At 61.5% G+C, this 22,580-nt stretch overlaps 1 protein-coding gene across 1 annotated transcript; it reads right to left on the reverse strand.

Moving 5' to 3' along the window:
• Positions 1–9,504: 9,504 nt before the first annotated feature.
• LOC125345092 (sodium-dependent neutral amino acid transporter B(0)AT3-like) lies at positions 9,505–22,580 on the reverse strand. Its single transcript, XM_048337335.1, has 12 exons — positions 22,326–22,580; positions 21,968–22,108; positions 21,684–21,821; positions 21,131–21,312; positions 17,643–17,753; positions 15,076–15,188; positions 13,418–13,546; positions 12,693–12,849; positions 11,667–11,871; positions 10,972–11,131; positions 10,640–10,802; positions 9,505–9,707 (listed from the first exon to the last, which is right to left on the reverse strand). The coding sequence occupies exons 1-12, from the start codon at positions 22,483–22,485 to the stop codon at positions 9,534–9,536; spliced, it is 1,833 nt and encodes a 610-aa protein (XP_048193292.1). The 5' UTR covers positions 22,486–22,580; the 3' UTR covers positions 9,505–9,533.

Raw genomic sequence — 22,580 nt, forward strand, 5'->3', positions numbered from 1 at the left:
GGGCTCCATGTCCTCCCGGGGTGGGCTCTGTGTCCTCCCTCGTGTTCTCCCGGGGTGGGCTCCGTGTCCTCCCGGGGCTCCATGTCCTCCCGGGGTGGGCTCTGTGTCCTCCCTCGTGTCCTCCCGGGGTGGGCTCCGTGTCCTCCCTCGTGTCCTGCCGGGGTGGGCTCCGTGTCCTCCCTCGTGTCCTCCCGGGGTGGGCTCCGTGTCCTCCCGGGGTGGGCTCCGTGTCCTCCCTCGTGTCTTCCCAGGGTGGGCTCCGTGTCCTCCCTCGTGTCCTCCCGGGGTGGGCTCCATGTCCTCCCTCGTGTCCTCCCGGGGTGGGCTCCGTGTCCTCCCTCGTGTCTTCCCGGGGTGGGCTCCGTGTCCTCCCTCGTGTCCTCCCGGGGTGGGCTCCGTGTCCTCCCTCGTGTCCTCCCGGGGTGGGCTCCGTGTCCTCCCTTGTGTCCTCAGGAGGCAGAGTCCACTTACAGGACCCTCAGGGGATGTGGCGGCGCAGTGGGAACCTGGCCCACAGGCCGAGAGTCCTCCCAGCTGCCCTCCACCCCCATTTTCGCCACCCGGAGCGGATGGCAGGGAGGCCATGGGGTGCTGTTGTGGGTGGGGGCTCCATCCTGTGGACAGAACCCCCGTAAGCCCCCACCATGGCTGCCTTGAGAGCAGAGGGTGCGGTCAGCCCGAGGCCCAGGCCACACTGTCCATGCCCCGCATCACAGCGGGGAACTGGAGAGCAGGTGACGTGGGCCTGGCGGGCCGGGCGGGGAGCGAGGAAGCAGACCGGAGGTCTATAACCCAGGCCACCCAGGCAGAGGATTATAAGCTCACGTCCAGCCTGGGCTGTCCTGAGACTTCATCTCACAAACAGAACCATCAATTAAAGCTAAACCGTCTCTGTTTGTACCATTGTACACGGACACTGAAGCATTCCGGCGGAGCTGAGCACGGCTGGCTCGCGCCTGTCATCCTAGCTGCTCGGGAGGCTGAGATCTGAGGATTGAGGTTTGAAGCCAGCTTAGGCAGAAAAGTTAGTAATGGTTCAACTGCAGGCTTGAGTGGAAAAAGCCAAGTGAGTTGGAGCCAGGAGTTCAAGCCCCCGACTCCGGCTCCGGCATGGGTGCATGTGCTGTTCTGGCCGCTGGCCGGAGCCGCGGGGTGGTGGAGGCTGGCTTGGCCAGCCGGGCTTGCTGCAGAGACTCCTAGGCGACCTCTGCATTGCTGTGAGCACTCGGAGAGCTTCTGGAGCTGCTGCCCAGTAGAGCCGTGGAGACTGTCCACTGCCAGGTCCTAAGGCAGCCCGGTAGGCTCGTGCCCGGAGTTGATGGCAGCTGGCTATTGCCTTGTTTATCCTGGGCCGGTGGCGCTGCCCTGTGACGAAGCCTGCTGCTGCGTTTATGGCAGATCCAAGTCCAGGGAGCCGTCGCGAATGCCCTTGGGCACCTGGAGCCGCTGTGCGGTGGAGCATTGGGGCTCTGGCCGCTGGCCCAGTGGGGCCGACCCGGCCCAGGGCAGAGGACACCAATGGGGACAGAGCAGGGTGGGGATCCCGGAGTGTGGGCTGAGGCTCTGCACGAGACAGGGCACACCAGGCCCGTGGCTGTCATTTCAGTAACAGATGGGGTGGGGCATGCGCAGTGAGGGCCTCCTGCCTGGCTCCCTCCATTCCCTCGGGCTGGGCGTGAGCTCTGCGTGTCTCCATGGGCTGGGTGTGAGCTCTGAGTGTCTCCGTGGGCTGGGTGTGAGCTCTGAGTGGCTCTGTGGGCTGGGTGTGAGCTCTGAGTGGCTCCATGGGCTGGGCGTGAGCTGAGTGGCTCCGTGGGCTGGGTGTGAGCTCTGAGTGGCTCCATGGGCTGGGTGTGAGCTCTGAGTGGCTCCATGGGCTGGGTGTGAGCTCTGCGTGTCTCCATGGGCTGGGCGTGAGCTGAGTGTCTCCGTGGGCTGGGTGTGAGCTCTGCATGTCTCCATGGGCTGGGTGTGAGCTCTGAGTGGCTCCGTGGGCTGGGTGTGAGCTCTGAGTGGCTCCGTGGGCTGGGTGTGAGCTCTGAGTGGCTCTGTGGGCTGGGCGTGAGCTGAGTGTCTCCGTGGGCTGGGTGTGAGCTCTGCATGTCTCCATGGGCTGGGTGTGAGCTCTGAGTGGCTCCGTGGGCTGGGTGTGAGCTCTGAGTGGCTCCGTGGGCTGGGTGTGAGCTCTGAGTGGCTCCGTGGGCTGGGTGTGACTCTGAGTGGTTCCCTCAGTCTGGGTGTGAGCTCTGAGTGGCTCCATGGGCTGGGTGTGAGTTCTGAGTGGCTCCCTCGGTTCCCTCAGTCTGGGTGTGAGCTCTGAGTAGCTCCTGGGCTGGGTGTGAGCTCTGAGTGGCTCCGTGGGCTGGGTGTGAGCTCTGAGTGGCTCCGTGGGCTGGGTGTGAGCTCTGAGTGGCTCCGTGGGCTGGGTGTGAGCTCTGAGTGGCTCCATGGGCTGGGTGTGTGCTCTGAGTGGTTCCCTCAGTCTGGGTGTGAGCTCTGAGTGGCTCGTGGGCTGGGTGTGAGCTCTGAGTGGCTCCGTGGGCTGGGTGTGAGCTCTGAGTGGCTCCTGGGCTGGGTGTGAGCTCTGAGTGGCTCCATGGGCTGGGTGTGGCTCTGAGTGGCTCCCTCAGTCTGGGTGTGAGCTCTGTCTCCATGGGTTGGGCGTGAGCTCTGAGTGGCTCTGTGGGCTGGGTGTGAGCTCTGAGTGGCTCCCTCAGTCTGGGTGTGAGCTCTGTCTCCATGGGTTGGGCGTGAGCTCTGAGTAGCTCCTGGGCTGGGCGTGAGCTCTGAGTGGCTCTGTGGGCTGGGTGTGAGCTCTGAGTGGCTCCCTCAGTCTGGGTGTGAGCTGAGTGGCTCCGTGGGCTGGGCGTGCACTGGGAGCGGCTCTGGCTCCAGCATCCTGTCCCTGGAACCTGGCACACCTGCACACTTGCTGGAGCATTTAACCCATAAAGGGAACTCGCTCTGATAGGGCTCAGCTTGTGAAGCTCTTGATTATCCAGTTAAACCTCCATGGTGACTCTCATGCCCACAGGACCCAGCCGACAAAAGGAAGGAAAATGGCTGGCCTCTGCAGGACCGTCCGTCGGGTTCCGTGTTTCCCCTCTCCTTCCCCTTCTCCCCCACCCCCACCTCCCTCGCACCTGTGCACCCTGCATCTTGGACAGGCCCGCAGTATGCTCTCCCCCCAACAAACTCTCCTGCCTGGGTCGTGTGGGGGAAGCCTACAGCATGGTGCGCACTTCTGGGAGGGGCTTCTGTCGGGAGTCCCTGGACTCTCCACCTGCTGTCTCAGTTCATTCCCCTCCTGGCCACCCCTCCACGGACCTGAAAAGCCACGCCAGACCTGCTTTGCCGTGGCCGGCCACACATCCGTCACACTGTCTCCCCTCTACTTCCTACAGGCCCTCTGGCTCTGTCTCGATGGGGCGCCAGAAGGAGCCCCTGCACCTCCTCGGCCAGACACTTCCCATTTCAGGGATGCCTGAATCGAGAACCTGACTCGTAAGGGATTTCGGTGGACAGGGACACCTTCCGCTCAAAGCCTCTTTACACCCACCAGCCCCCCTCCCTGCAGTTCTTGTTCCCCTCCAAGCCGGGGCGTTCCTTTGGGATGTCTCCCACGCGCCCTCGGTATCCTTTCACTCAAGGATCCGTAAACTCAAAATGCCTTATTTTTATTGCCATAGATTCTGCCACCCCAATGGCAAATGACCAGAGGTTCTGTGCATCCGGGCTTCCCTGCTTGTCCTGTCTCTCGTCTCCTAAGCCTCAGCCATCTCCTCAGAGGGTAACTTCCCTTGTCTTGTAGGAGGTCACTTTCCTTTCCCCTACCCCCTTCCCCATTTCTCTCTCTCTCTCTGCCCTCCTCCCTCCGTCTCTCTCTCTCTTTCTCCTTGAGACCACCCACACTATTGCTGTGCGCCCTGCCTTTCTGCTTATCTGCTTGTCTGCTTGCTTACTTAAAGCTCCACCAAGTTTTCTTACCATCGTGACTTGTCCAGAAATTTGCCTCCTTGGCCACGTGCTGGGTTTCCGTGCGACCCCACCCTTCTGGCAAGTGTTCAAAGGTCCATGTGTAGGCTAATGTATCTCTAATGTATCTCTTTAAAAAAAAATTTTTTTTTATTAATTGAACACAAATTTTTGACTAGGTGTTGTGCAAAAAGGGTACAGTTACATAGTAGGGCAGTGTGTACATTTCTTGTGATATCTTAAGTCCTGTTTTTCTATCTCTTCTCTAGGTTAAGTAGACACATATACAATATACAAGGTATCAAGAACATATATAATGGGCTGGGGATATGGCCTAGTGGCAAGAGCGCTTGCCTCGTATACATGAGGCCCTGGGTTCAATTCCCCAGCACCACATATACAGAAAATGGCCAGAAGTGGCGCTGTGACTCAAGTGGCAGAGTGCTAGCCTTGAGCAAAAAGAAGCCAGGGACAGTGCTCAGGCCCTGAGTCCAAGGCCCAGGACTGGCCAAAAAAAAAAAAAAAAACATATATAATGTATCTCTTGACCAAAACCATTTGAAAGGCTTTCTGGTAACAGGCTCCACAGGCCAAAGGAGAAAAAGGGGGACTGTTTTAAAGTCAAGCTGCAAAGAAGCTCATCAGATTTGATTGCAAACAAATGTGTCTAACATCTGTTGGCCATGTAAGCTGCCTTGGATATAGTGGTTTAAATCTCAAGTAGTATCCCAAAGTGCTATATTCAGTTAAATACCCATCATATCTACTGAGTTTTGTCATGACAGATTCATCCTCTACAACAGTCAGGCCCATAGAGGGATAAGTTACTCTTGCAAGCATTTATTGGTCAAACTTCTGTTTTTAACAAGTTCCAAGTAATCCCTGCTTAAAAGCTCTGTTGATCTTGTTGCTTCAATTGGGAATAAAAAGGGACTTGTGGCAAAAGACTCAATTGATCTGGGGATCACAGATCAAAACCAGCCCAGGCAGAAAAGTCCCTTTGAGACTCTTGTCTCTGACCAGCAAAATGCTGGAAGGGGCACGGTGCTAGCCTTGAGCAAAAGAGCTCAGAAATAGTGTGCAGGCCCTGAGTTCAAGCCCCACAACTGACAGAAAAACAAGCCACCAGCTGGAACAAGTTATCCCAGCAATGAGCACCTAGACCTGGGACAAAGCTAGTCCTGGCGACAAGGGATCATGGAGAGGTGTAAGGGGATGGTGTCACATCCTAAATGGAGTCACTTTGTGCTCACCCCTTCAAAACTAATCAGAGCCTGGAGACCAAGAGAAAACATTCATACCCGTCTTCTAACTGGACAGGACCTGACAGTGAGTCTTAGACTCGGGACGGTTGGCTGTGGCGCATTTCTGGGTCTCCCAGCCGTGCTCTGTGTTCCAGACGTCTATAGTCTACACGGCCTGCCCTTTGCCTCACACAGACCTGAAGGATTGGGGCTTGGGCGTGCTCAGTGGGCACGCTGTGCCTGGATTGCCATCTGCAGTTGGGGGTCCCCAGCCCACCCAACTGGAGGTTCACGGTTCTTAGCCATGGGTTGAGGTCTCCCTGGTGGGAAGGGGCCGCTGCCTTACGGCGGCGGTGGACCTGTCTGAGCCGCTGCTCTGAGAACTTGGGATGTAGAATTCCCAAAGACTCCAGGGTTTAGACAGTCACCTGCAGACAGCCCTAGCCTTAGAGGATGGAGCTGGGCGGGAGGGCAGAGCCCGAGGGGTGCAGAGGAGAGCAGGTGTGCCTCGCAGGCCCGTGGAGGCTCCGTCCATCCGGAGCCGGCAGCCGCTCTGTGCGTCCCAGTCAGCACTGAGCTCTGGGAGGGGAAATGATCTGCGGTCCAGGTCTTCTAGTCTGGCCACTGCGGTCGTTCCCGTCCAGCCTGGCCAGCCTGAGGGACAAGAATGCTTTATGACGGTGCTTTATGCAGGGCGTGGTCACGGCCCAGGCCCAGGCCCTTGCTGGGCCTTGTCCACTACCTCCCGGAATGGTGGCCAGCTGCTGGCTCCCAGGTGCTGAGGAATCAGCTCGTCGTGACCCTGAAGCATTTGCATGCTTGGTGGGCAGGCCTCTGCTGGGTTTTGGACCCACATCTGTCTGTGTCTCATTCACCCGTCGGACCACCTCCTGTCCACCTTCCCCACTACTTCCACAGCTGCCTCCCTGGGCAGTGAAGTTTGTGGAGAGTCACCTGGCTCCCGCCCCACTCTGCCTCCGCCCCTTCCTCTCAGTGGCTGGGCAGGACGCTCTGCTCGGATAGGGTCTACGTGCTCCCACGGGAGGAGCCTGTCCTGCTTTGTGACGTCCTACACCTCGGGTGCCGTGGGCTGGTGACCGGGGTCCACTCAGCCCCCTCGGTGTCTATGCGACGTAATATGGACTTGGGGCAGCCGCAGACGGTGTCGGGTTGCCGGTCACGTCCTGCTGTGGGCGACTACCCATCGTTGTGGGGTCAGCAAGAGGCTGCCCAGGCTCAGGAGGGGCGTGGGGCGGCTCCAGAGTGCCTGCACCCCGCTTCACATGCCTGCTTTCTGAACACACTGACGGTGGTGGCAGCCTGGTCCTCGTCTAGAACGTTCTTTGGGGAGCTCGTGCAGGTTAGTGTCCAGACACTAGAGAGGGGCGCATTTCACTCTAATCACAGGCTGCCTGCCTGCCTGCGGGTTCTGAGCAGTGGGCATCCTGTGAGCCGCACCTGGCTGAGCGCCAAGTCCGTCTTCGGGTGGCAGCCAGCTCTGAGAGCCAGTGACTGTCCTTTGCTTTGTGGCTGAGGAAAGACAGGCTGGTGGCGACAGCGGTTTCCGTGGGTTCACGTGGGGAAGGAGTACGAGGCGGAGCAAGGCGCACCCCGCTGTCCAGTGGGCCTCCGTGTACCCCACGCGTGTCCCTCGTGACAGGCATGGGGAGGGGCGTGACCTGAGGTGCTGGGGCCCATGCAGGGCGTCTCCGCGTGCCTGGGCCCTTGGGGCAGGGACCCTGCCGTCAATTCCATGCCTCTGTGGCCGGGGTCACGGTGGGTTAGGATGGTGTGCTTGCTTGGCGTCCGTGGAATGGGGTATTGTACTCGATGGGTGTCCTGCTCCGTGGCTTGGCGCGCAGATAGCCCCAGATGTGCCTTTGTTTACCCTGGGGCCTGAGCTGCTATGGCAAGGATGGCTCCCCACAGGAAGCAAGCACAGTACCCCATCCCACTGACGCCAAGTACAACGCCCCTCCCGCCCGGACACCTTGCCAGCTTGGGTTTTCAGCACCACGGCCAGCACTGCACGGCCAGTGAGGTTTTATATATATATATGGTACCAGGGCCTGCACCAAGCTGCTCTGGCCACCAGCAGCCATGGGGGGATGTGGGCTCCGTGCCCAGCACCCCTGCTTTATTTAGAGCTGGCCCTGGTCCGCAGTGCTGCTGGGAGCAGGTGATCCTGCCCGCGGCTCCTAGGGTTTGCACGTGGCTGGCAGGGGGGACTGATGGCAGAGTCACTGTCACCCTGACCTTGAGAAAGAGGAAGCCTTGACTACGCAGCCTTTTTGGTCTGTCATGGGTCTTGAACTCAGGGCCTGGGCACTGTCCCTGAAGCTCTGTGGCGCAAGGCTAGCGCTCTACCACTCTGAGCCACCGCTCCGCTTGTAGTTTTCAGGTGTTGCACCGGAGATGAGAGTCTCACAGACTTTCTTGTTCTGGCTGTCTTTGAAACGTGACCATTGGATCTCAGCCTCCTGAGTAGCTAGGGTTACAGGCTTGAGCCATCAGTGCCCAGCTGGGCCTTCTGCTTTTTGGAGGGGCTGGAGTTGATCCTCAAGGCCTCATGCGTCCTGGGCGGACGTGGCCCGGCAGAGCCTCACCTGCAGCCCTGTTTTTAGAACAGGCTCTCTTCCCACCAGGGATGCACCTTAGCCAGGGTCTGCCTACTCCTGTGCCCCCAGGTGTTTCGGGATCATGTATGTGCAGCTTTCCTCCCATGGAGATGGGATCTCCTGGACTTTCCTTCCAGGGTTAACCTCCTACCACAGTCCCACGAGTGTTAGCCTCCCACCTGCCACTGTGGCAGCTTCAAGTGGAGAAGGAGTCTCTAATTTCTCTGACTGGCTTGACCTTGGATGGCCATCTTTCATCTCAGCCTCCTAACTAGCCAGCGTTCCAGGTGTGAGCCACCCTATCCGTCTCTTCTGTACCTTCTTGACTAAAATTAACACTGAGAAAATAAAAATGGCACCACCATATTTGTTGTAAATAATACCAGGAGTCCCTTGGCCCGTGGCTCCTGGTGGGAAGGCGGGGAGGCTGTCCTGTGCATCTGGCCCTCTGGGGCCCCAGATGGGTTTGGGTGGAGACTAGGGGTGTCTCTGTGCCGAGGGAGCACACATTTTAGCTTGGCCCTTTTCCTAGAGATCAGCCCTGAGGTTAGATTCCTGTCACTTGTAACGTGGAGGCCTCGCATCTAAAATGAGTTCCCAGCTCTGCTCGTCACCACTCTGATGCCCAGCCAGCGTGGATAGCAGCAGGGACACGATCGCCATAATGGCCGCACGGGGACACCGTCACTGTGCTGACCACACCCTCCCCAGCCAGCGGGGATGGCAGTGAGGACACTGTCACCATGCTGACCACACCCTCCCCAGCCAGCGTGGATGGCAGCGGGGACACTGTCACCATAGTGACCACACCCTCCCCAGCCAGCGTGGACACTGTCACCATAGTGACCACATCCTCCCCAGCCAGCGTGGACACTGTCACCATGCTGACCACACCCTCCCCAGCCAGCATGGACAGCAGCGGGGACACTGTCACCATAGTGACCACACCCTCCCCAGCCAGCGGGGACACTGTCACCATAGTGACCACACCCTCCCCAGCCAGCGGGGACACTGTCACCATAGTGACTGCACCCTCCCCAGCCAGCGGGGATGGCAGTGAGGACACTGTCACCATGCTGACCACACCCTCCCCAGCCAGCGTGGATGGCAGTGAGGACACTGTCACCATAGTGACCACACCCTCCCCAGCCAGTGGGGACACTGTCACCATAGTGACCGCACCCTCCCCAGCCAGCGGGGATGGCAGCGGGGACACTGTCACCATGCTGACCACACCCTCCCCAGCCAGCGGGGACACTGTCACCATAGTGACCACACCCTCCCCAGCCAGCGGGGACACTGTCACCATAGTGACCACACCCTCCCCAGCCAGCGGGGACACTGTCACCATAGCGACCACACCCTCCCCAGCCAGTGTGGATGGCAGCGGGGACACTGTCACCATGCTGACCGCACCCTCCCCAGCCAGCATGGGTTCCCATGGGTGCCCTAGGGGACTCAGCTGATAGAATGTCAAGTCATCCAGATGCTCCGACCCCAGGGCTGGACACCGGAGTCCCGGCACCTATGAATCCCTGTGGACTCTGTCCTCCATTCTGAGGGTGAGGTGGATCCGCAGAGAGCCAGGGAGCACAAGGCATCAGTGGTGGGGAACGTGTAATGATCTGAACAGCCACAGGCCAGGAGCCCCTCCCAGCCCTCTGCCCAGCCTGGTGCCCCAGCTGGCCTCGCCATTTCACAGCTTCAGACTTCGGTCTGGCCCAGTGCTCTTCCTCCTCTGTCTGCACCGGGCCAGCAGCTGGACCAGCGCAATGGCTGGGACCCACATCACAGGCAGGAAGGACAGGAGCACACAGGTGACCTGCACCCAGCCTGGGTACAACTTCTCCTCCCGCAAGGGGAACTGCCCCTGCAGAGACAGGACAGCACGCTCAGGGGGGCCCTGGGCGAGGCCAGCCCCCAGCCCAAGTGGAGGGAGGCCGCCCGCTCTGAACTCGCAGCAAGCTACAGCTTCACTTCCTCTTCTCCTGAGATAAAGGGGCAGGAACGCCTTTATCTCAGAAGGGAAGTGTCCAGGACCCCCATGGTCCCGGCCAGCTCCTCCTTGGTGTTGGGGCCACTGGTCTGCTTAGTCTCCACCCTGGGCCCCAGCTTTCTCCTCTGACATGGCCTCATCACCACCCAACCTTGGTGCTTCCTGTGACTGAATGGAAAAGGAATATGTGGAGGAATGGGGTGGTGCTCATGGAATTCTCCAGAAGACTGTCGCCATGTCTTCTCTGGCCTGCTGTTCTGTGGAGGGCTCCCTTTCTAGGGAGGACTTGGAGAGGACTCAGGCTCTTGCTCCTGAGAAGGCAGGTATGTGGCAAGGAGTGGCAGGGCCCAGCCCACAGGCTGTGTGTTCTGGAAAGCCACAACGTGGCCACGATGACAGATGTGAAGCCCACGGAGCCACGTGACTGATGGGAAGTGCCTTCTGCCACGTGTCAGCGGTGCAGAACGACCAGAGTGTGGCTGCTTGTCTCCTAGCCATTGGCAGTCCAGTGAGGACAGGGCCTGAGGAGGCCCAAGGGGCCTGGGATGGGCACCAGTCTGTGCACCGGGTCCACACCCTGCCGACGGAGGCCTCGCCCCCGGTTGCTGGGGTCACGGAGTCGCTCGGGATGCCGGAGCAGCCACAGCCCAGGCCTCCGCAAAGCCAGCCACGGACACCCCAGGGTCCCAACCACCGCACACGTCCAGGCTGCTGTCACAGAGGCAGGCCCACGTGGGTTATCCCAGCCCCGAGTGGACTGTGGGAGCGAGGAGCACCCCAGAGCCCCACGCTTCACGGAGACCTACGTAGTGGGGGTTCCAGGCCTTGTAGCTGGGCGGCCTTTGGGCCAGGAGGATGACGCAGGACAGGAAGATGCCGAGCAGCAGGACGGGGCTCACCACCCGCCACGTCACCCGCCAGTAGAGGTTGGGCCGCCGGCCCGTCATCCACTCGATGTCATCGCAGAACCTGCGGCACAGGACACTCTGGGCCCCCGGCGAGGCCCGTGCGCCACCCTCCAGCCCAGCTCGAGCCCAGGACCCTCGCCACAGCGTGCTTGGCGTGGGGGCCGCTGCAGGGTCCCCCCCACCCCAGAGGAGGGCTCTATGCGGGGGGAGGGGAGGGGAGTGCAGATCACCGCTTCATTCCATAGACGTAGATGACTCCAACCACCTCGCAGAACGCGAAGATAAGCAGGTTCAGAGACGCCACAAAACTGTCAAAGATCTCGAGCCAGTAGCTTCCCGACTGCAGGGTGAAGCAGGTGGAGCAGAGCAGGCAGAGCAGGCAGACCAGCCCTGGGAGGAGTGGGGGGCGCAGGGTGGAGTGGGGGCCCCGGGTGGAGTGGGGGCCCCGGGTGGCGTGGGGGGTCCCGGGCGGAGTGGGAGGTGCAGGGCGGAGTGGGAGGTGCAGGGTGGCGTGGGGGCCCTGGGTGGTGTGGGGGCCCCGGGTGGCGTGGGGGGCCCCGGTGGCGTGGGGGCCCCGGGTGGCGTGGGGGCCCCGGGTGGAGTGGGGGCCCCGGGTGGAGTGGGGGCCCCGGGTGGCGTGGGGGCCCCGGGTGGCGTGGGGGGAGCAGGGTGGCGTGGGGGCCCCGGGTGGCGTGGGGGCCCCAGTGGCGTGGGGGGAGCAGGTGTACGGGGTCAGGGTCTGGCAGGACACTGCGCGGGCGGCCCCCTCCCGCCTCTGGGGCTGGGGGGCGGGGACTGCCGAGCTGGCTGGCGGGCACGGCCTCCCGGGCGGGGCCAGGCCTGGCGCCCGGGGCCCCGTGGGCCGAGGCTCCGTGTGGACGGGAGCCGGGCGCCAGGCCCTCCGCCGCCCACACCGGCCGCTCACCGGTCAGGACGTCCTTCGGGAGGCCTCTGGGCAAGACGCCCATGTCCAGGAGCGGCGTGATGATCCCCTCCATGTTCCCGAACATGGAGGACAGGCCCAGGGTGAAGAGCATCCCGAAGAAGAGCACGGCCCAGGCGGAGGCCCCCGGCATGTGCAGGACGGCCTCCGTGAAGACGAGGAAGGCGAGGCCGGGGCCCGAGGCGCTCTGCAACACAGCCACGCGAGACGCGCGCGCACCTGTACCCCACGGGCACCCCGCCCGCCCCACCGGCGCACCGCGGGGCGCGGGCCACCGCGGCGCTGCCGCTTTCTTCCCTGGGGCTAGAACTCGGGGCCTCGCGCGCTCACTTGGCTTTTAGGCTCCAGGTGGACGCGCGGCCGCCGGGACGCGGCTCCTTGCTGGTGGAGCGGAGCGCTGGGTCTCGGGACCCCTTCTGCCTAGGCTGGCTCAGCTCTCAGCCTCCTGAGTGGCTAGGATTCTAGGTGTGAGCCCAGCTCACGGGGTCACTTCCGAGGGAAGGGACGGGAGTAAGGGACCAGCGAGAGGGTGAGCAGGGGCGCCAGGCTCCCGGGGCCGGCGGGAGGACCTGCCTCCTGCCTGCCATCCGCCCCCGCTGTCTCTGGGTCCCAGGAATCCACTGGCCACCTGAGCTCTGGCTGTCCCTGCAGTTCACGGCCCCCGGGCCTTGCCTGGGCGTGGGTCTGAGGGAAACACTCCCGCTTCCCACCCCCACCCCCCCGGCCGTTTTCTTCAAGACTGACCCTGCTTGGCTCCTGTCTTCCTGTGTACAGCCCCTTCCCCACCCCATCCTCCCACGCCAGCCCCCCAACCTGCGCACCATCCCCGTCTTGTGCACAGTCCCCCATCCTTCCATTGCAGCTCCTCGTCCTTCCACTGCAGCCCCCCATCTTCCCACTGCAGCACCCCGCCTGTTCACAGCCCCCATCCTGTGCACACTGCTCCATCTTTCCACTGCACTTACACTACGTTATCCACCGCACACTACCCTGTCCGCCACTCACTACCTTATCCAGGAAGTCTTCCAGGTGGCAGGCCTTCAGGGAGAGCCGAGCCACTCTCTCGGGACAGGTGGCATTCAGGTGCTTGAGCGCAGTCACGTAGTCATCCCTGGAGATGCTCTGCTCTGGGAAATCAAACTCATTGATGAGGCTGAGGATGTTGCTGCAGGGGTGGAAGGAGGCTGGTGAGCACGGCCTGGGCAGTGCACACATCCCAGGAAATGCTTGTGCAAGCGGTAGCATGCCCGAACAGGGCTCGGGCCCAGCAGCTCCCCTTGGGGCTCCATGGACACCTGGGAGGTTGGCCTGGGCACAGTAGCATGCCAAGGAGCCCCTGGATGCCAGGACATCTCTTCCCGGACCTCTCGGTGAGTGCCAGCCCAAACCATCTCCAGACCTTGTCCAAGTCCCCCTGGGGGCAGAATGGCTGCTGTTTGAGAAGGGTCCCTGCCTCGTCTAGTGCCCGGAGGTACTGGGGGTGCCCCTCAGCCCGTGGCCGCCTCACTGCCCACGGCCTTGTTACAGTCATGGCCACACCACAGCCCGTCTCCTGTGTCCCCCCTGCTGTTCCCTGCATGTCCTCTTCTGTCTCTTCTAAGGACACTTGTCACTGGGCTTAGGGCACCCCACTGTAGGATGACTTCAGCTCAGTCCTCACCTTGGCTCCAGTCGCAAAGACCCTGCACTCAGCTGTCACTGTGCCCCGTGAGGCCGTCAGCACCTGGGCTCACCTGTCCAGGCACCTCCTGTAATCATTGGTCGCCTTGAACCCCATGATGGAGAAGATGGTGATGGACGCATACAGGGACGTCAAGCTGTTGACCAGGCTGATGACCACAGCGTCCTTTTCACAATTGTTCCTGGGCACAAGCACAAGCTCATCACGGACGGGCCCACAGCCTGCCCAGCCTGGGGTGACGTGGAGCCCTTCCCTCCTTGGCCCTTCCCCAGCTGGGGATCCCATTGTGAACACAGAGCTGGCCGGGTGCTCCCTGCGCCCCCAGGTTCCCAGCCCCTCCCGGTGCTGGCTCAGTTCAAGGTGATTAAGGGGCTGAAACCCAAGAGGCCCAGACAGGGCAGCAGGGAGCCACATGGCTGCACTTCTGGACTGTCCTGTCCCTAAGGAGAAGGGCACACTGGGGCACTCTTGAGTGCCAGTCCCAGTTGTTCTGAGGCCCTGGCCCCTTCATTTGTCTCTGAAGATGGCTGGAGAATGTAGCCAGCCAGGGGCTTCCACCTCAGCCTCAGGCACCCACCCACCTGCCCCGTAGGGGGCAGTAAGGCTGCCAAGTGCAGGAAGTTCCTTGGCTTGAAGTCCAGTGCAGTGCTTCCTGGCTGTGGATCTGATGGCCGGTGGGTGGCACTTTACAGTGCTGAGCGCACAGGGCCCCACGGAGCAGCCCCGGCCACAGCAGGAGACATCGAGGTCAGTGGATCCCGTTAGGGCCTTTGCACGGAAGGCATTTTTGCTGGCATCGTGCCCAGTATGAAGGCAAGCTGAGAGCACTGTCAGCTGGAATGAGGATCACAGCTGCACGGTTAACCCACAGTCCCACAGAAGCCACTAGGGCCTCATGCAGGAAGCACTTCTATGAGGACATCTGCACAGCCACCGTCTGGTCACGGCTGGTGCCATCCTGATTGTTAGTCACCGTGGCCAAGGATTATTGTGTCAAATGTCTTGTGCAACCCTCCTCATCTTTGCCTCTAATAACTTCCCCTTGCCTAATCCCTCTTTGAATCCACCCACAGTGGCACACAAGCTCTTGTCTCCATTGTTCTGCTCAATTCATATATAACCTTTGTTCTTGGATCATTTCTGATGGCTTCCTCAGATGGACACAATTAGAGCTATGGGGGCTGGGAATATGGCCTAGTGGTAAAGTGCTCGCCTCGTATACATGAAGCCCTGGGTTTGATTCCCCAGCACCACATATACAGAAAATGGCCAGAAGTGGCTCTGTGGCTCAAGTGGCAGAGTGCTAGCCTTGAGCAAAAAGAAGCCAGGGACAGTGCTCGGGCCCTGAGTTCAAGCCCCAGGACTGGCAACAAAAACAAAACCAAACAACAATTAGAGCTATGGGCCTGGGATGATGATTGATTTTCCTGGGAGATGCTGGATGCTGCTACCAGGCCTGCCCTACCCATCCTCGGGTGACAACTACACTGTCTTTTGGGGATGGCTGGGATGCCACTAGGCCCAGCACAAAGTTCCCACCCCAAGTTCACACAGATTATCTGGTCCGCAGAGTCACCTCCAAGATTAAGAAGAAGCGCTTGCTTTGTCTCAGGCAAGTGGCTCAGCACCACACCCCAGCTGGCCACCTACCTGTGTGGGCTGTAGCGTGTCCACCCCTACCCGAGCATGTGGTAGCTCATCCACACCTACCTGGGTGGGTTGTAGCTTGCGAAAGCAATGTGACCTCCAAAGGCCAGTGAAAGAGAGAAGAAAATCTGGGTGGCTGCGTCTAGCCACACCCGGGGATTCTGAAGAGTTCGCATCTGGAGTGAGACAGGGAGGCCCATGCAGCAAACCACACCTCCCAGCCTGTCCAACTTTTCTAGAACCTTCTCTGGGTTCCTTTGGGGCTTTCACAAGTAAGCAACCACATGAGAGAACAGACCTCAAGGGGTGCTCAGGGGATGGGGGACTGATTCTGTTCTACGCCATGAATGAGGAGCGAGCCTTATCCTGTGGTCTGTGGCCTGGCGTGGGTCTGTTCTGTGGCCTGTGGCAAATCATGGATTTGTTCTGTGGTCTGTGACATGGTATTGTTCTGTTCTGTGGTCTGTGTCATGATGGGGGTCTGTTCAGTGGTGTGTGTCATGGTGTGTGTCTGTTCTGTGATGTGGAGGAGGATCTGGGTCTGTACTGTGGTTTGTGGCATGGTATGGTTCTGTTCTGTGGTGTGGAGGGGGAGCTGGATCTGCTCTGTGGTGTGTGGCATGGCATGGGTCTGCTCTGTGGTGTGTAGCATGGTGTGGGTCTGTTCTGTGGTCCGTGGCATGGCGTGGGTCTGTTCTGTGGTGTGTGGCATGGTGTGGGGTCTGTTCTGTGGTGTGTGTCATGGCATGGTTCTCTTCTGTGGTGTGTGGCATGGCATGGGTCTGCTCTGTGGTCCGTGGCATGGCGTGGATCTGCTCTGTGGTGTGTGTCATGGTGTGGGTCTGTTCTGTGGTGTGTGTCATGGCGTGGTTCTCTTCTGTGGTGTGTGGCATGGCATGGGTCTGCTCTGTGGTCCGTGGCATGGCGTGGATCTGCTCTGTGGTGTGTGTCATGGTGTGGGTCTGTTCTGTGGTGCATCATGGCGTGGCTCTCTTCTGTGGTGTGTCATGGCGTGGATCTGCTCTGTGGTGTGTGGCATGGCGTGGATCTGCTCTGTGGTCCGTGGCATGGCGTGGATCTGCTCTCTGGTCTGTGGCATGGTGTGGGTCTGTTCTGTGGTGCGTCATGGCGTGGATCTGCTCTGTGGTGTGTGGCATGGCGTGGTTCTGCTCTGTGGTCCGTGTCATGGCGTGGTTCTGCTCTGTGGTGTGTGGCATGGCGTGGGTCTGCTCTGTGGTCCGTGGCATGGCGTGGTTCTGGTCTGTGGTGTGTGGCATGGTGTGGGTCTGTTCTGTGGTGCGTCATGGCGTGGATCTGCTCTGTGGTGTGTGGCATGGCGTGGATCTGCTCTGTGGTGTGTGGCATGGCGTGGGTCTGCTCTGTGGTCCGTGGCATGGCGTGGTTCTGGTCTGTGGTGTGTGGCATGGCGTGGGTCTGCTCTGTGGTCTGTGGCATGGTGTGGGTCTGCTCTGTGGTGTGTGTCATGGCGTGGGTCTGCTCTGTGGTGTGTGGCATGGCGTGGTTCTCTTCTGTGGTGTGTGTCATGGCGTGGGTCTGCTCTGTGGTCCGTGTCATGGCGTGGGTCTGCTCTGTGGTGTGTGTCATGGCGTGGGTCTGCTCTGTGGTGTGTGTCATGGCGTGGATCTGCTCTGTGGTGTGTGTCATGGCGTGGGTCTGCTCTGTGGTCCGTGTCATGGCGTGGGTCTGCTCTGTGGTGTGTGTCATGGCGTGGGTCTGCTCTGTGGTGTGTGGCATGGCGTGGTTCTCTTCTGTGGTGTGTGTCATGGCGTGGGTCTGCTCTGTGGTCCGTGTCATGGCGTGGGTCTGCTCTGTGGTGTGTGTCATGGCGTGGGTCTGCTCTGTGGTGTGTGTCATGGCGTGGTTCTCTTCTGTGGTCCGTGGCATGGCGTGGGTCTGCTCTGTGGTGTGTGGCATGGCGTGGTTCTGGTCTGTGGTCCGTGGCATGGCGTGGGTCTGCTCTGTGGTGTGTGGCATGGCGTGGGTCTGCTCTCTGGTGTGTGGCATGGCGTGGGTCTGCTCTCTGGTCCGTGGCATGGCGTGGGTCTGCTCCGTGGTTTGGTGGTATGAAATGGCTCTACTCTGTGGTGAAGCTGACAAGCTGGTGGCTCTGCTAGGCAAGCAGGAGAGCGTGCAGGCCAAGGCTGTGGTGCAGTTTTCTTTCCAGGCCTTTCCAGGCTTGGTGGTGCGGCGGTGCAGAGCATTCAGGCAGGAACTGTTGGTGTGGCTGCCACCAGGGACTTGGGCAGACCCACACTCCGCGGCAGCCCCCCTGCCCAGGTTCCCTCACGCCCAGGGGGGTGCATTGCCCTGGGACCCTGCGCAAATTGGGGTTGCCTAGAAGGGAATGAAGCACTGGAGATAGGCCAACTTTGAGGGGCAGGGCAGGGGTGTAGCTCCTGCCGGAGGGGAGTGACCCCCGGGCTCCCAGGCAGTTTATCCCCTGAACCCAAGCCCATTCCACAGGTGCCAACGTCCACCTGTCCCAGACCACAGGACTCCAAGCCCCTCCCCCAGCCCGCCCCCTCCCTGGCACAACCTGCCCGGCCTGGCCTCCCCAGGCAGCGCAACAGCCGCCGTCTATGAGCTCCCAGAGGCCGGCATCCACGCACCTTGGGAGTGAACAGGTAGGTCAGGCCCTCCGCTGCCCCGGGCAGGGTCAGGCCCCGGATGAGGAAGATGGTCAGGACCAGGTAGGGGAAGGAGGCGGTGAAGTAGATGGCCTGTAGGGACATGGAGGCATTGGCAGCGGTCACCAGGAAAGCCTGGGGGGGGGGGAGCGGTGGGCAGGAAGCCTCCGGGGCCACATCTCAGATGTGGTGTGTGGGTGCAGGCTGGGGTCGCACTGGGGTCGAGGTCCTGCTTTGGGCTCCTCAGGACCTCACGCTTGCTGTCAGTTTCACCACTGGGCTTCTGTGGGGACAGCTAGATGGGCATGGACTTCCTGGAACAGGCAGGGGGCAGCTGGACCAGGCATGGACTCCCCAGGACAGGCAGGGGAATATCTGAGACAGACATGGACCCCCCGGGACAGGCAGGGGGCAGCTGGACGGGCGTGGACCCCCAGGACAGGTACCCCCATGACAGGGGCTGTTCCCTGATAGAGGCCCAGGCTATGCTTCTCTCCAGCCTTCCCTTTTTCAGCCTGTATTCCAGCCTCCACTCTCTACCCTCCCCCTCCCCTTCCCCAACCTCTACATCAGTTGTCCTACCCTGCTCTGGCCTCCTCCTCATCTCCTAGCCTCCGCTCCAGCCCCTTCCTCCTCTCCCACCCCCCCTTCCCCCTGCAGCCTGGCCTCCCCCCTTCCAGAGTTCCTCAGGCCTCCTTGTATCCCAGGGCATCTTTGTTTCTGGCCTTTCCCTGGTGGCCTCCTCCCCAGCCTCGCAGCTGTCCATGCTCCAGGCCAGGACCTTGTCTCTCCACCTCTCTTCACCCTGACACTCCGGCTGGCTGCAGGCAGGGGCCTGGCTGCACTACCCACCTCTCCTTCCCCCCACACAGCTGCTCCCCCCCCCCACGGCTGGGTGTGGCAGGTTCGGGTCTCCGGGGACCCACAGGTAAATGATGTGCAAGTCTCCGCACGTCCCTTGTAGGCTGCACTCGGGGGCCTTCGCAGAGCTGCCCGAGTGTGTGCTCAGGGCCCGAGTGCATGCTCGCCCGTGATGTCTGCTCTTGGACTAGCGCCATCGCCCTGTCCTTGTGGGGGCCTGCGTGAGGGCGTCCTACTTTCTGCAGCTGGCTGAGCACAGGTCTAGGGCGAATGCATCCTGTGCAGAGCCCCCCCGACGTGACCCCTAAGTGAACAGACCCTGTGCAGAGCCCCCCCCCACGAGCCCTAAGTGGACAGACCCTGTGAAGAGCCCCCCCCACACGAGCCCTAAGTGAACAGACCCTGTGTAGAGCCCCCCCACACGAGCCCTAAGTGAACAGACCCTGTGCAGAGCCCCCCCCACACGAGCCCTAAGTGGACAGACCCTGTGCAGAGCCCCCCCCATGAGCCCTAAGTGGACAGACCCTGTGCAGAGCCCTCCCACGACCCCTAAGTGGACAGACCCTGTGCAGAGCCCCCCCCACACGAGCCCTAAGTGAACAGACCCTGTGCAGAGCCCCCCCCATGAGCCCTAAGTGTACAGACCCTGTGCAGAGCCCCCCCCACACACGAGCCCTAAGTGAACAGACCCTGTGCAGAGCCCCCCCACACGAGCCCTAAGTGAACAGACCCTGGGCAGAGCCCCCCTGGGGACCCGGCCAGCCCCTAAGTGCAAGCACGGGCCCCGCGATGCATGAAGGCCCCGTGCGGTCATGGAGCCACGGGAGCAGGGAACAGCAGTGCACGCTTCTCATGCTTAGGTCGCTACAGGGGAAGGATCACCGGGACAGGCCCGGCGCCTCCAGGCCTAGCTGTGTGGAGGCGGAGGTCAGGGACTGCGGCCTGAGGCCAGCAGGGAGGCCCCGTCTCCACAAGCTGCCTGTGCCGGCACCCCGAACGCAAGGAGAAGGGTGGCGATCCAGGCTGGCTTGGAGAACAGCGAGACTGCCTTGCACAAAACCAACCAAAAGGACGGAGGAATGCTAAGGGGCAAAACACGGCGTGGCCAGCATGGAGCCTCCTGTACGGTGCCTGTTGCTCGACAGAGGAAGTGAGGGGAGAGGAGAAGGAGGTAGAGAAAGGAAGGGGGGCAGAGAGAGAGGGAGTAAGAGAGGGAGAGAGAAGGGGAGAGGAGAGAGAGGGAGAAAAGGTGAGAGGGAAGGAGAAAGAGAGCAAGAGAGAGGAGGAGGAGGGGAAGAGAGGAAGGGAGAGAGAGAGAGGAGAGATAAAGAGGAAAGAGGAGAAGAAAGACTGAGAAAATCATCTACTGTTTACTTGTAAGCAAAACGTATGAGAATACCACCAAGGCTGGGAGGGAAGAAAAGAAAGCAAAGAACAATGAGCTGTCAAAGCACACCGAGTGGTTAGCATTGAAGATGGACTGTGACCAATCACCCACTGGGCTCCAACCACCACCCAGAGCCCCGTACCAGCACCTGATGAGCCCAACCCACCACCCAGAGCCCCGTACCAGCACCCACTGGGCCCCAACCACCACCCAGAGCCCCACACCAGCACCCGCTGGGCCCCAACCACCAATCACAGCCCCACACCAGCACCCGCTGGGCCCCAACCACCAATCACAGCCCCACACCAGCACCCCGCTGGGCCCCAACCACCAACCAGAGCCCCACACCAGCACCCGCTGGGCCCCAACCACCAACCAGAGCCCCACACCAGCACCCGCTGGGCCCCAACCACCAATCACAGCCCCACACCAGCACCCGCTGGGCCCCAACCACCAATCACAGCCCCACACCAGCACCCGCTGGGCCCCAACCACCAATCAGAGCCCCACACCAGCACCCGCTGGGCCCAACCACCAACCAGAGCCCCACACCAGCACCCGCTGGGCCCCAACCACCAATCACAGCCCCACACCAGCACCCGCTGGGCCCCAACCACCAATCACAGCCCCACACCAGCACCCCCCTGGTCCCCAACCACCAATCAGAGCCCTACACCAGGACCTGCTGGTCCCCAACCACCAATCACAGCCCTACACCCAGCACCCGCTGAGCCCCAACCACCAATCAGAGCCCTACACCAGCACCCGCTGGGCCCCAACCACCAATCAGAGCCCTACACCACTACACGGAGTCCTACAACAGCACTTAGAACACTTCACCAGGAGAAAGAGAGCGAGATTGGTCGAACTGAAAACAAGGTAGAAATGGAGTCACACCTCCCCATATCAGAGTTCTCATCCAGTGTAAATGATCTGAGCATCTCTAGGAAGAGGCAGAGATGGTCAGATGAGATGGTAAAAGAGAAGTGATTAAATGCTGTTGTTCGCAGACGCCGCCCTGCCAGGGTGGAGATGTGTATAGGCGAGGGGTAGACGAGCTAAGGGGGCTTAAAGAAAGCTGGGACCCGCCGAGTCCTGAGCAGGGCATCACTAGGGTAGAGGAGGGGCCCGTGACGGAGGGGCGGGGCCTCTGGTGAGCCCAGCTCAGGGGGCCGGGAAGGGGGGGGCGGGGGCTGGGGAGGGGTCCCGGCCCGGGGCTCACCTTCCCCGTGCTCTCGATGCCTCGGATGACACACAGGTACACAACCGCCCAGCAGGTGACCAGGCAGAGGAGCAGACGCCACTGGATGACGCCACCGTGGCTGATGTCGGCTGTGATGTTCAGCGTCTGCCGGTACCAGAAGTAGTTCACGGTGCTGCTGGCCTGGCACTCCTGCACAAACCCTGCGGCCAGGAGGGCGGTCACGGGCGGGGCCCCGCAGCTGTGCTGCACCGAGGGCCCGGTGCCCGACAGAGGCCCGGACGGAGGCGCTGTCGGAGCTGCCTCCTCACCAGGGAAGGGCGATTTCCCCCACTTCCCTTTTGGGGTCCTTGACCCTTCCTCCCGTCTCTGGGCCCAAGGCTGGGGTGGGCAATGTCAGAGAGAACGCAGATGCCTCCCTGTGAGTGGACTGGTGTTGGGGGCCCTGGGCCCAGCAGAGGCTGGACCGAGGAGAAGGGTTGGATCAGCAGGAGCGCAAGTGAGGGTGCAGAGCCCCCATCTGCCCTCTGCACCCCCTGCGGTCCCCCCGGGCCACCCGGCTCTGTGGCCTTGCCTGTGGTGTTGAGGTCCAGGGGGCAGGTACTCCAGGGCAGGGGGTGTTGGAAGGAGTTGAGGAAGAACCACAGGACCCACGTGAGGACGGTGTTGTAGTACAGGCTGACCACGAAGGACACGGTGAAACAGCCGAAGCCTGCAGACACAGGTGGCACCCCAAAGCCAGCGAGAATAACAAAATACCCCCCCGCCCCCACGAGGACCGACGTGGCCACCCTCCCAAGTCTGCTGGTCCCTCCCCTCCCAGACGCCCCACCTTGGGTCTCGGAGGCAGGTACGCACCTATTCCACTAAGATAGGGGGAGATGGCTCTCCACACCCCAATGCTGCCCCTTCGCAAGCGCTGGCCGATGGCGAGCTCGATGTGGAAGAGCGGGATCCCCTCAAAAGCCAGAGCGACAAGGTAGGGGATGAGGAAGGCCCCTGTGGGGACACAGCGTCAGCAGACACCGCCACGGCATCCCGCAGCACGGCCGTCGGCTCTGGGGCCGGCCTGGCCCCCGCGGGGGAATGCGGGGGTCCTCAGGAGGCCCGGGATGGTCTCCGTGGCGGGGGGCCCTTCTGCGGGCACCCGTGAAGCAGCTTGCACCCCGAGGCTCCGTGCCCCCCGCGTGCGTGGCCGGCCGGCGGGCTTGCTTACCTCCCCCGTGGGTCTGGCACAGGTACGGAAACCTCCATATGTTCCCCAGCCCCACGGCAAACCCAATGCAGCTGAGCAGGTACTGGGCCTTGTTGTCCCACTTGGGCCTCTCGCCCTCGCCGTCCTCCGCCAGCGGGCCCGGGCCCCCGGCCTGCGCCATGCCCGAGGGGTCCCCGGGGGGACGATTGCCGCGGGGCTCCTCCGCACACGATGCCGGTCCCGGGCAGCCCCCGGAGCCTCCGGGAAGCAGAGCTG

This window comes from Perognathus longimembris, unplaced genomic scaffold, assembly GCF_023159225.1.
Source record: "Perognathus longimembris pacificus isolate PPM17 unplaced genomic scaffold, ASM2315922v1 HiC_scaffold_5290, whole genome shotgun sequence".
Taxonomy (NCBI): domain Eukaryota; kingdom Metazoa; phylum Chordata; class Mammalia; order Rodentia; family Heteromyidae; genus Perognathus; species Perognathus longimembris.

Coding starts and splice junctions, on each gene's coding strand:
- LOC125345092 (XM_048337335.1), bottom strand. CDS start 22,485: ATGGCGCAGGCCGGGGGCCCGGGCCCGCTGGCGGAGGACGGCGAGGGC. Junction 17,754..21,130: donor GCATCGAGAGCACGGGGAAG/GTGAGCCCCGGG, acceptor ATGTCCCTACAG/GCCATCTACTTCACCGCCTC. Junction 11,132..11,666: donor CCCGAAGGACGTCCTGACCG/GTGAGCGGCCGG, acceptor CACTCCTCCCAG/GGCTGGTCTGCCTGCTCTGC.